Raw genomic sequence first — 13,610 nt, 5'->3', positions numbered from 1 at the left:
AAGAGAGTTTGAATAGGTAGGGGTATGGAGAGCTATGGTCCAGATGCAGGTGGATGGGACTAAGCAGCTTAAATGGTTCGGCACAGGCTAGATGGGTAAAAGAGCCGTCCTTTTCTATGACTCTGTTGGTCTGTCTACATAGTATGTCAAAATGATCTTCTGGACATGAATGCTGTGCCCTTTAGCAAAATGCTTACATGATCCCAGATAGAATTTGGGAAATACAAGTCTACTAGTATTATAAATCCTATTTTTATTACATCTCTCTGCTATTTTCATGTCTGTTCCTCTGTCATCTGATGATTTGTTAGGTGGTCACCCCAAGCAAAGTGACAACACCTTTTTTTGTTCCTGGTCTTTATCCATATGTCCTCCTTTCGAGTAGCCTTCTAGGATATCTTCCCTCAATACCGAAAACCTTTCTCGACTAATAGTAAAATGCCACCTTCTCTCTCACGTCCCCCTCTGTCTCACTTGAAAATTCTCTGCCCAAAATTTGGAATTACTATCCCTGTATATCTCATCCATGTCTCAGTGATGGCAACAAAATGATAGTCTCATTAATTAAAACTGAGATTCTCTATCTTACTGGTTAGACTTCTCAAATTAAATGAGATGCAATTTACCTTGTATTCTCCTTGTGTACTTTTTGCTACCAGCTCTGCCTACTACATTTAACTGTCTAGATGACTGTGCCTCCCCTTCTGAACATCTGCTTTGAGCCCCATTCCCCTACCAACTCAGTTTAAAACTTCCTCAACAGTACCAGCAAATGTTCTGCTAGGATATAGGTGCGACCCATCCTGATTTTGCAGATCCTGTCTTCCCAGAATGGTCCCAATGGTCCAGCAACTTAAAGAATCCTGGTGCCCCAACCCATCAGTCATGCCTTTGTCTGACCTATCTTAATATTCCTATTCTCACAAGCTTGTGGCACAAGAATCAGTCCAGGGAATACAACCTTGGACGTCCTGAATTTTAAACTGTTACCTAGCTCCCTATACTCATGTTGTCACCCATTCTCCTACCAATGTCATTGGTACTAACATATAGCACAATTGCTGAATGTTCACTCCCCCTCTTCAAAAGGTCCTGCAGCTGCTTCAGAACAAGGAGGCAATATACCATACTAGAGTGTTGTTTCTACCACCCAACCTCTTACAATATGATCCACCAAAAAAAACAGATTTTTGGATAAAAGCTTTATGAATTGATACTAGATTTTTATTCCATACTTATTCAATGATCCAAATTGAAGGATTTGATCTCTTGTGTTCTGGGTCATTAATACAGGGGCCTGAATGTAACAGCTAAGTTCCACTACCTGAAATGTCTCAAAGGGATCTGTATTTAACTGAATCTCATGTTTTAAAAAAAGCTTCTAATAATTTTTATCCATCAAATGTATGGGTGGCACTTGGCTACACTCATCTTCATTGAATTCTCTTTTTCATCCCGATGTTAGTTCTACTTCTTTGTTGCCCTGCATAACTTAAGTGCAGTAAGAAATGCAGATTGGACATTTCGTCTAAATTTGTGCATCAACATCACCAGCTGAAGATGATCAGTAGTCAATTTTATTCCATAAGTGATTTGTCTAATTTAAAGTATTTGGAATTACACAATGTTGTTGAACATTACAAATAGATCATGATGTACCTCTCATCACTTTTTTTAAAAAATTGTGTGTTTTAAACAATGCTATCACACAGATAACAACCTGGCAATGTATTAATGTGATTTTATCATTTTGTATTTCTATTTGTTAAATATTTCCCTGCAGCATATGAAGAGAGTGGGTTATTAGAAGAAGCAGATGATGTAAGTTACAAACTGCTGGATTATTAGAAAACAATGTATCTTTTGATTTATTCTTATCAATAATTTTCAGTTTAATGTATGAATGTGCTAGTTTACTCTGAGTGTTCAAGAAAGAGATCTTAAAACATCGAGTAATGTTTTCTAAACAGTTCCAAAATGGGCCATATTGAAAGACCACATCAAACCAAGATATTGGGAAGTAAATTGAATGAATTGGAAGCAGCCTTACCTCCTGTAAATCTTTGCATTGTATCCAATATGGTAGATATAAGAACAAAGTTCTCCACTGTTACCTTGTCCCAATGCAAATTGAATTTATCATCCACAGAATATCTTGCAACAACTTAAAGAAAACCAATTACTTTGAAGCTAAAATGAAGTTCAATGTCTGTTCACAAATACTCATTATAGCATTTTGTATTAAATAATCTGCTTTGTTACTTTGAAACCATACTTTACACATTCTGTATTTGGCAGTGCACTTAAACAAAACAAAGTTTTGGTAGTTAAAAGTTGGTGGTACTCAGAATACAGTCTGAATTTGCTGCCAGTGGTGATTTCGCTGGACTTGTCACTTCCATATACCAACAATGGGTTGCCTTACCAGATCCCCATTATCAATTTGCCGTCAAGGTCTTCAATCATGATAAAATGTTGTTACGTGGGCTGGAGGGGGTTGTGGGGGAGATGGGTTTGAATAATCCCCTCGATGATGTGCCTGCAAATGACAGCTCGTAAAATGGCACCACTGGATATTGCTGACTGTGAAATCTGGTGTTTGAATATTTTGAACATCCCTGATGTTTTAAACAACTGAGATATTAAGTCAGATCTGATTAATTTAAAAATGTGTATATCATCATACACTTCACACACACACACACACACACACACACACACACACACACACACACACACACACACACCTACTCCTAGTCAGTCAAATAAACGAGTTTAGTGTTCATCCACATTTATGGGGCAGATGCTGGAGTGTAACTGCGAGAGGGTTGCTTCAAGTTCAAGCGTGAGGATTTGAATGACAAAGTTCAGCTGTGAAATTGTCAATGTGATAGAACTAAGCTAGCATAATTCAGTCTTGGATTGTAGGATCCTAAACTTCCTGATGCCCGGTCTGCAGTTATTGCCATTTGCCAGCAAACCCAACCTAAAAGAATTTTCTATTTAATTGTCTTGAAGTACAACATGATTCAGTTAAACTTCTGCTCTTAACTTTCCCTTACTTAGGTATTGCTTCATAAATTCAGTCAACACCTTAGTCAATGTGTACTGAATCTGAATGATACAATTAGTTCAAGAAAAAGCTGGGCATTTTTACTGATTCTCAAAAAACAGGGATTGCAATGATGGATTTCACCTGAAGTGGTTCTCACCCTCAACAATTTCTCCTTCGGCTTCTCCCACTATCTCCAGACTCTAGGTAGCCATGAGCCCCAGCTATGCTTGCCTTTTTATTGACTTTGTAAAACAAACCATGTTTCAAGCCTTCATAGGTAAAGCTCCCCAACTCTTCCTGCACGACATCAATGACTGCATTGGTGCTGCTTCATTCACCCATGACAATTGCAAGCTCAACAACTTTTTCTCCAATTTCCACCCTCCCATTGAATTCACTTGCTCCATTTCTGACACATCTTTCCCCTTGCTAGACCAGCTGTCTACCAACATTTTTATAAGCCTACTTGTACCCACAATCATCTTGACTATACCTCTTCCCACCATGTTTCCTTTTTTAAAAAATGATATTACTTTTTCTCAGCTCCTTTGTCTATGCTACATCTTTTCTCAGGATGAGGCTTTCCAGGACATCAGAGATATTCTCTTCCTTCAAAGAACGGGGTTTCCTTTCCTCCACTGTTGATGCTGCTCTTATCGGCACTCACTCCATCTTCCTGCCACTTTAACAGGGTTAGAGTTCCTTTGTCCTCACCTATAACCCCGTGAGCTACTGCATCCAACACATTCTCCACAACCTCTGCCATCTACAGAAGTATCCTACCACCAACCACATCTCTACTGTTCCCCCACCCCACTCTTGGTGTTCTGCAAGGATTGCTCTCACTGTAATACCCTTGTCCATTTGTCCTTCCTCACTAATCATCCTCTTGGCACATGTCCATGCAGGCGACAGATATGCTACACTTGCCCATTTACTCCTCCCTTACCTCCTTTCAGGGCCCCAAACAGTTTTTCCAGGTGAGGCAACACTTCGCCTGCAAATCTATTATAGTTGTCTATTGTATCGGTGCTCCTGATGCAGCCTCTGCATTGATGAGATATGACGTAAACTGGGGGACTTCTTTGTTGAGTGCCTCTACTCCATCTGTCAAAAATGGAATTTTCCAGTGGCCAAACATTTTAATTCCCATTTCCATTCCTGTTCTGACATGTCATTCCACTTTTGCCTCAGTGAGAGCAGCACCTCATTCCGTCTCGGTAGCCTCCAACATGATGGCATGAAGATTGATTTTTCCTTCCAGTAAAAAAGTTTTCCTCCCCCCCGCCTTCTTCTATTCCCCACTCTGGCCTCTTACCTCTTCTCCTCACCTACCTATCACCTCAAGATTGTGCATTCCACTGCCCCCCCCCCCACACCGTCTTCCTTTTCTCCCATGGTCCATTCTCCTCTCTGATCGAACTCCTCTTTCTCCAGCCCTTTACCTTCCCCACCCTCTTGGCTTCACCTATCACCTTCTAGCTGGTCTTTCTTCCACTTCCCTTCATCTTTTTATTCTGGTGTCTCCCCCTTCCTTTCCAGTCTTGAAGAAGGGTCTCGACCTGGAACATGGACTGTTTATTCATTTCCATAGATGATGCCTGACCTGCTGAGTTCCTCCAGCATTTTGTGTGTATCACTAGACCCTGTTAAGCTTGCCTTTTAATACTTGTATTGAAACTTAAATTGATTGGAAAAGAAAATCTTAATTATTTGTTCATCTTTTACAGATTTTTAAAAAATTTTGTTCTTATAGCCTCAATTCTCCATGGTTATGTACGGTATAGTTCTAATAAACAATCTCACTGACTCTCATGCCTCTTAAAGATAATTACAGATAGCAGATTTAATTAAGGTATTGTGTTGGAGTATTGTTTCTTGCCATATTATCAGTTCTGATGACCAGTCCTCAGTAACCTAGGCATGTCAGAGTGTGCTGTTTGGGATTACACCTCTTTCAATGTGGTGCTGAGCACAGGTTTCTGATCAGTGAGGCCATGTGAAGGCCAGGGCCTTTCTGATCACAAGTGGTTAGCCTTGGCTCCAAAATAGCTTTGTCATTTATCATGTACTTGCCCTTGGGCTTGCTCACTTTGAGTCCCAGCTGTTCTATGGGCAAGGTATTGACATTCCAGCAATTGCGGAGAGTTATTTTCTCTTTTTTTCACTTCTCCAACTTCTCTAACAGACTTATTTGCTATATCAGTAGAAATTGTTTAGAATTTTAGCTTCCTGTTCAGATGCAGAAATCAGCCTTGCATAAATGTACAAACAATAGAAGCAATGCTATCAGTTAACATTTAGTTGTCCTCGGGCTGGATTGTTGGTGCTGTGGTGGTGAAGGGACAGAAGTTCTAGGTGTCAATAGGACTGTCTTCTTTTGTACAATTTGAAAGTACAAACCAGCTGCTAATAAAATTTTATATTTAAAAATAGAAACAATTCCAGACAAGCAGGTTAAGCTTTGCTTAATCTTGAAGGTTATCTAAAGCCAGGGTGGTTTCTGCTGTCACTCTCTTGAACAGTTCTTGTTGTCATGATGACAGCACAGATCAGCCCAGCCTTTATCACAGTTACAGGAAGTGTTTACTGATTTAAGGGTTGGGAGGTTCTGCTGGCATGCTGAGATATGTGAAGATCTGTGAGGAGCAAGAGTACCTGTTTGCTTGTATTCTCGTGAGAAACACCTATAAATGCTGGCAGGTATTCAGAGAATACAGCACACTGTAAAAATTTAGAGGCTTACGTTTCTTTTTTTGGCTTATTGATGTTTATGATATTTTGCTTATATAGTAAATATAGCTGAGCAGATGTGGTAGATCTTTAAATGACTTACGATTAATGAACATGAATAAGCACTGAACTCCATTATCGAAACTTCTGACTGGGGTATCTTCAGATAACTTTTAGGTTCATCCAGTTCCTGCCTTAGCATATCAGCTTCCAATTAATTGACACTAGACAACGGGGTGACCCATTGGGGCACCCTTTGAGAGAAGGGTAGTGCAGTCTGATGTGACCAGAATGAATATTAAATTTTCCTGAATGCTATTAGTATTGTTTCGCTTTGGAAATTGAAGAAGAAAACCTCAGTTTTAAAGAAGAACGGCACGTAGCAAGGCAAATATAGCTCCTCCTCGTTTAATGAAGGACACTTTTGATGGCATAATTTCTGGTTGATCTGCCACCCTTGTGCCTCTCGTCATTCTGGAGACCTTTCATCAGCCGTCTCCATCTCTTCTGCTGTTTATTCTTTGTCTCTGATCTTGGAGGCGTGCATTTCTCTGCTCCTTTGTCTCTTCCTCTCTCCTCCTTCTGTGCCTGTTTTTGTCATTCTGGAGACATGCAGCCCTTTCATCCCCTGTCTCTTCATCTCTTCTGCTGTTTGTTCTTTGTCTCTGATCCTGGAGACATGCACTTCTCTTTTTTTTTGTAATTTAATTTTTTATTGAATTTCATCATCAAACAAACATTTACATAAGATGTATTTCAGATACTGTACATGTATATCATATAATCATATTTGTCACAAATCTCCACAATATTTATCTGAGGTATGCCCTTATAGAAAGAAGAGGAAAGAAAGAACAATCGAAAGAAGAAAACTATGTACAGAGTAGGGAGTGATCTTTTTCACAACATATTCATTGACTTGTGAGAATAAAATTAGGCCTATGAGATGTTATATAGTTAAACCATTTTTTTCCAGTATGAATAGAATTGTTTCAACTTATGATTAACAGATGCTGTTATCTTCTCCATTTTGTAAATGTCCATTGTAATTTCCATCAATACATTTAAAGTTGGGCTCTCCTGTGATAACCATTTCCTGGTAAGGGTCTTTTTACCAGCCACCAGCAGTACATTCATTAAATACTTATCTCGTTTCAACCATTCTTGAGGTATATACCCAAAATATATGGTCTTACTCTCCAAGAGTATTTCACATTTAAAGATGTCTTGTAAGGCATTATATATCCCACTCCAGTAGTCTTTGATAACGAGGCATTCCCAGAAAATATGATAATGGTTTGCATTTTGATTTCCACAATTTCTCCAGTAAGCAGGGGGGGTTACTATCATAATGGGATTTCTGAGAGGGTGTAATAAAATATCTTATCAAGTTTTTCCACCTGAACTCCCTCCATTTCTGTGAACTGGTACACTTCCATTGATACCTCCATATTATTGTCCAGTCTTCCTCATATTATGATCCCTCCTTCCTTCTCCCATTTTGTTTTAATGTATGAAGTTGAATGTGTTTTAAGATTTGACAAACCCTTATACATGCTTGAAATTATTCTACTACCGTTGTCTGAATTATATGCTTTTCTAAATAGCTCTATTAGACATGTACTTGCCTTGGTTACATTTTTTAACTGTCCTATTAACATACTGTCACATCTGTAAATACTGGTAAAAATCTTGTTTTTCTAATAAGTGTTTCCCTTTGAGCATTTCAAAACTGAATAGTGTTCCTTCTTTCATTATATTGCAAATAGCTGTTATTCCTTTAGCTGTCCAGCCCTTAAATCTAGCATTCAGTTTATTCGGCATAAAATCCAAGTCATATGCACACCACTTAAGAATTGCAATGTCCCTCTCCAGTTTATATTCTTTTATAATAGTTTTCCATATTTTAAGAATCCATTTCACCCATGGGTTGTCAATATTATTTATGTAATTTTATGTATGTTGTTATCAGCCAAAATTGCCTGTATGGGGATGGAAAGTATCCTCTCCTCAATGTTTTTCCATTGAGCGCCATATGATGGGTTGCACCAACATATCACAGCTCTCAACTGTGCTGCAAAATAATAATCTCTAAGAGAAGGTAGGCCCCATCCCCCCTTTTCCTTGGCTAATTGCAAAGTTTTGAGATGAACCCTAGGCCTCTTACCTTGCCATATATATCTTGATAGCATCTTGTTCCATTTATTGAATTGATTTTGGTTAATCTCTGTTGGTAGGGTCTGAAAAAGATATAGTAGTCTGGGCAGTATATTCATTTTAATAGATTCAATCCTTGAACTGAGACCAAGAAAAGGAATTCCACCTTCTTATATCTTCCTTAATTTTTTATAGATAGGCTGATAATTGCATTCTGATAATTTTGCCAAATATTTTGGCATAATGATGCCCAAATATTTGACGGACTCTGTTTGCCATGCCCAACGATATCTACTTTCAGTTTCTCTTGGTGGGCTATAGTTATATGAAAATGCTGATAAATGTGAGGTGCTACATTTTGGGAGGACTAATCAAAATAGGACATACATGGTAAATGGTAGGGCATTGAAGAATGCAGTAGAACAGGGGGATCTAGGAATAATGGTGCATAGTTCCCTGAAGGTGGAATCTCATGTGGATAGGGTGGTGAAGAAAGCTTTTGGTATGCTGGCCTTTATAAATCAGAGCATTGAGTATAGGAGTTGGGATGTAATGTTGAAATTGTACAAGGCATTGGTAAGGCCAAATTTGGAGTATTTTGTACAGTTCTGGTCACCAAATTATAGGAAAGATGTCAACAAAATAGAGAGAGTACAAAGAAGATTTACTAGAATGTTACCTGGGTTTCATCACCTAAGTTACAGAGAAAGGTTGAACAAGTTGGGTCTTTATTCTTTAGAGCGTAGGAGGTTGAGGTGGGACTTGATAGAGGTATTTAAAATTATGAAGGGGATAGATAGAGTTGACGTGGACAGGCTTTTTCCATTGAGCGTCGGGAGATTCAAACAAGAGGACATGAGTTGAGAGTTAAAGGGCAAAAGTTTAGGGGTAACATGAGGGGGAACTTCTTTACTCAGAGAGTGGTAGCTGTGTGGAACGAGCTTCCAGCAGAAGTGGTTGAGGCAGGTTCGATGTTGTCATTTAAAGTTAAATTGGATAGATATATGGACAGGAATGGAATGGAGGGTTATGGGCTGTGTGCAGGTCAGTGGGACTAGGTGAGAGTAAGGGTTCGGCACGGACTAGAAGGGCCGAGATGGCCTGTTTCTGTGCTGTAATTGTTATATGGTTATAGTTGGGCTTTATCTACATTGATCTTGTATCCTGATAATTGGCCATATTGTTCAAAGGATTGCATCAGTTTAGGTAAAGAGTATGTTGGTTGCCCAAGGTAGATCAAAATGTCATCCGCGTAACGGGCCAATTTATGCTCTGTCCCTGTAATAGTAATTCCCCTGATATCTTCATTTTGTCTGATGTATTGAGCTAATGGTTCCAGATATAATGCGAAGAGTAGCGGTGACCATGCACAACCCTGTCTCGTGCTCCTTTCTAGGGTAAAACTATTAGGTAAATATCCATTGACTTTAATCCTGGCAGTAGGATTGTCATATAGTGCCTGTATAGTTTTAATAATTGTGTCATGTAGACCAAATCTATGTAAAACTCTGTAAAGAAAATTCCAATTAACCGGATCAAATGCCTTTTCAGTGTCCACGCTTATCACTATTGCTTCAATTGCATTTTTTTTATATGATCCATAATGTGAATTGTCCTTCGTGTATTGTCTTGTGTTTAGTGTTGCTGTATAAAACCTGTCTGATCATTATGTATCAGTGTGGGTAGAAACTCTTCTGATCGTTTGGCCATGATAGAGGTAAATATTCTACAATCCACATTAAGAACAGATATTGGTCTAAGTTACCCACATTCCATCTTATCCTTGCCTTCTTTCGGTATAGCTGAGATTATCGCCTCCTTCCAACTGGGTGGCATTTGCTCCTTTCTTGGGGCCCAGTTCATTGTGGAGAGTAAAATAAGAATTAACTCACTTCTAAACTCTTTATACCACTCTGCTGTATATCCATCTGATCCTGGTGACTTGCTTATTTTAAGCCTACTAATTGCAGTTTTTAGTTCAGCTTCAGTTATGTCAGCAATCATCGTTTTATTTTATTCTTTTAAAGTGGGTAACTAAAGAATTCAGGAAGGTGTCAATTTGGGGTATGCTTCCCTCTGGAACTTTGGAATATCGAGTTTTGTAAAACACTTCAAAATCTTCTTGAATTGCACTTAGCTTATTTTTTTTTATCACTTTTGTTCTTAGATCCCTAATTCTATGAATTGTATTTTCTGCTATCTTTTTTTCAGTTTCCACACCAGTATTTTCATAGATTTAGATCCACTTTCATAGTTTCTCTGTTTCAGAAACATTAATTTTTTCTAATTTCTTGTGTAGCCAAACTATTAATTTCATTCCTAATTTTTTAAATTTCCTCTGGTGTATCCTGTGCCAAACTCGATTTTGTTTTTTTTTCTAGTTCCTTCAGCTTATTTTGTAATTCATCTAATGTTTTATTCCTTATTTTTTTTCTTACATGAAAATATCGATATAATTTTCCCTCTTAAGACAGCCTTCAGAGTATCCCATAGAATGGGAGGTGAAACCTCTCCATTATCATTGAATTCTAAGTAAAGACCAATTTCTTCTTTAATTTGTCCTTAAAATGGGGATCATTGAATAGACTTGAATTCAGTTTCCAAATAGTATTCTTTGGTTGTAGGTCAAAATCAACAGATAAATATATAGGTGCATGGTCACTTACATCTATTGTCCCAATTCCACAGGTGATTATTTTGTCTCTATCTTTTCCAAATGTTATGAAATAGTCTATTCTTGTATATACGGAATGGGGGGGCAGAATATTGAGTGCAATCTCTTCTGTCGGGGAAAAGGTCCCTCCATATATCAATTAGACCAACATCCTCAAAAAGAGTGTTAATTTTCTTATATAAGGACTTTGTTTCATAAGTTTTTCTATTGGAAGAGTCTAACTTTGATTGTAATTGTAAATTTAAGTCTCCCCCACATATCAAGAGACCATCTGTTTCCGTTACCATAATATTAGTAATTTTCTGGAAGAAACTAAAATCACTTCTGGGGATGGATATATATTAAATAAAGTAACTGGATTTCCATCGATATTCCCCCTTACCAGAATATATCTGCCCTCCTTATCTCCCATTTCAAATACTTTTTCAAAATTTAGCTTGCTTGAGATGAGAATAGCAACTCCTCTCCTATGTCCTGATTTATGAGGAGAAAAACAAATTAGTGAAGCTCATTCTCTTTAATTTTCCATGCTCATTATCAGTTAAGTAAGTTTCCTGTAAATATACTACATGGGCTTGTTCTTTTTTCATTTTTGATAGAATTTTACTGCACTTGACTGGATTCAACAGCCCATTGACATTAAAAGAAATGAATTTTACTCTTTCCTTAGCCATGTGTATTTATCTGTTAGTATATCATTGACATTTGCAGAATATAACTTAATCGATCTACTCCCTGAACAAATAAGAGCCAAAAAACGCGAATAATAAAAAAAAAGTTAATGAAGGTGTGATTCCAAGGCTGGGGTCTCTGGATGACCCTGGGTTGAGCTAGAAGAAAAGTCTAGCCGTTGGGGACAGCCCCTCCTACCTGTGGGTTGAGGGCCCCCGTTGCAGTACCTATAAAAGTAAGTAAAAGAAAAACTATGGCCATTACACAGAAATGATTTCCCTGTGTATTCCTCCCATGTATGTATTCTCAGTTTGGTGGGGGGAAAAGGAATGAATAAATGAAGTTTTTAAAATTGAGTAATATAAAATCCACATTATAATACGTATTTCTTGAGATAGGTATATCACAGTCTTATTTTTGTTTCCGTTTAGTTTATCAGCACTTTTAAAGTTAGCCAAACCTTATGGCTCTTCTGCAGGAGGTGAGGGCTGTCCTCAGAGAACTCAGTCTCTTCCTAATATCCTTCTCTCGTCCTGCTCCCGTCCCCTGCTTTCTCGGTGCTCTTACTATTTCCCAAGCAGATCGGGATAACTGCTCAGCCGGAGTTTCCCTTGGTTTGAACACGCTAATGGGCAGCCTCTGTTTTTCATGTCTGTAGTTGCCTCTTCCACCGTCTGATATTGTTGTATCCCTTCTTGGTAAAATACCCTCAGTTTAGCAGGGTGCGGGGTTTGGAATTTAATCTTTTCTTGCTTTAATATTCGTTTCGCTTCTGAATATTCCTTCCATTTCTGTAGGACCGCCGGAGGATAATCATGATCGAAGTATATTAACACCGTCTTCTTATCCCAGGCCCTTCGTAGAATCTCTGCCTTGCTCTTGAATTGAAGTAATCTAAATACTATTGAGCGCGGCTTACTTTCTCTGTCTCCGGAGGGCTGCGGGATGAGCAAACGATGCGTTCTCTGAATTTCAATCTCCATAGTCGGGGGAATCTCCGACGCGTCCCGCAGCCGCTTGTCTACAAAATCTATCATCGACAACTCCTCTGCTCCTTCGGGAACATTATAAATCCTGATACTTTTCTGTTGCGATCATCCCTCCTGGTCAAGCAATTTACTTTCCTGTTGATTTAATATTTTTATCATCTTACTTAGTATCTGTTCCACATTTTGCATGCGATCTTCCACCTTCTCAATTCAAGTCTCTGCCACAGCTATTTTCTGATTGACATTGGCGATCTCTGACTTTATATCATTGAGTTGCTGCTTTATATCTTTTTGGACTCTGCTATCTCTTCCAGAATCTTTATCATATTTGCCACTTCGCCCGCACGAAGCCCAGCGTCAGCCTCGCCACCACGTGCACGTGTAGGAGAGCAGTATGTTGTACCTCTCTCTTCCATAGGCTCCACAGTGGTGCTTTTTTAATCTCCATTCTTTTTCCACATTCTTGCCCCCCTTATCAATTCAGATATTTTCGAAAGATCTTATATTTGATGGATTAATGAGGCAAAATGTGCGTTTTTCCGGAGGAGCTATTGATTTAAGCTGCCATTCTGAATGATGACGTCACTGGAACCTATTGAGACATGCATTTCTCAGCTCCTTTGTCTCTTCGTCTCTCTCTCTCTATGCCAGTTGTTGTCATTTTGGAGACGTGGATGTCTCTCCTGCTCTGTCTCTTCTCATCTTTTTTGTCCTGACTCTTTGATCCTGGAGTTGTGCAGCCCTGGCCTCATCCGATTCTTGTTCTCTCCGGCTCCTTGCCGCTTCCCAATGATGTTTGGCATCATCTCTTGACAATGATGTCCCCCTTCTCTTTCCACGTGGCATAATTAGGCTGACCATATTTTTTTTACCCTAATGCTGGATAGAAGATACGAAGCAGTAACACCAAAGCCTCCAGGATGCTGATTATTCTTGATGATGTGGTTGGCGCTCTCCTAAATGGACATGATATAGTCATCGCTGTACTTTGACTGCAGCAAAGGGTTTGATGGGTGTCTCGAAGTACGTCATTACAATAAGATTTAATTATCTCTTATTGATGGGTCTCAGTTTGATCTGTTCCAATCCTGCACATGCTGATGGTGATTAGCAGAATGTGACCGCTCGTAATAGAGCTTCCCTGCCCTTTTGCTCCGCTTGGTGTCACTGCTGTGAGGATCATGAGTCGCTTCTGAGGCTGGCCATGTGCATGCGTAGTGGTGTCACGTCGCGGTTTCCATCATGGCTGACACCGGCTCTTGGGTGAAAGCGGGGCTGTTGATTTTGGCGAGTGAGCAATCTTATATGAATATGTAACCCTGAACTTTGC

At 39.0% G+C, this 13,610-nt stretch overlaps 1 protein-coding gene across 1 annotated transcript in view; it reads left to right on the top strand.

Annotated features, from left to right (window-relative positions):
- The window catches only part of atg3 (autophagy related 3), a 47,928-nt gene that overhangs the window by 26,930 nt on the left and 7,388 nt on the right, over positions 1-13,610 (top strand). Inside the window, exon 7 of the mRNA XM_063050767.1 lies at positions 1,784-1,821. Coding sequence (XP_062906837.1) covers positions 1,784-1,821 — 38 coding nt within the window. The remainder of the gene's footprint in view (positions 1-1,783; positions 1,822-13,610) is intronic.

Source organism: Mobula hypostoma, chromosome 6 (genome assembly GCF_963921235.1).
Source record: "Mobula hypostoma chromosome 6, sMobHyp1.1, whole genome shotgun sequence".
Classification (NCBI taxonomy): domain Eukaryota; kingdom Metazoa; phylum Chordata; class Chondrichthyes; order Myliobatiformes; family Myliobatidae; genus Mobula; species Mobula hypostoma.
This window is presented reverse-complemented; position numbering and strand designations above follow the sequence as displayed.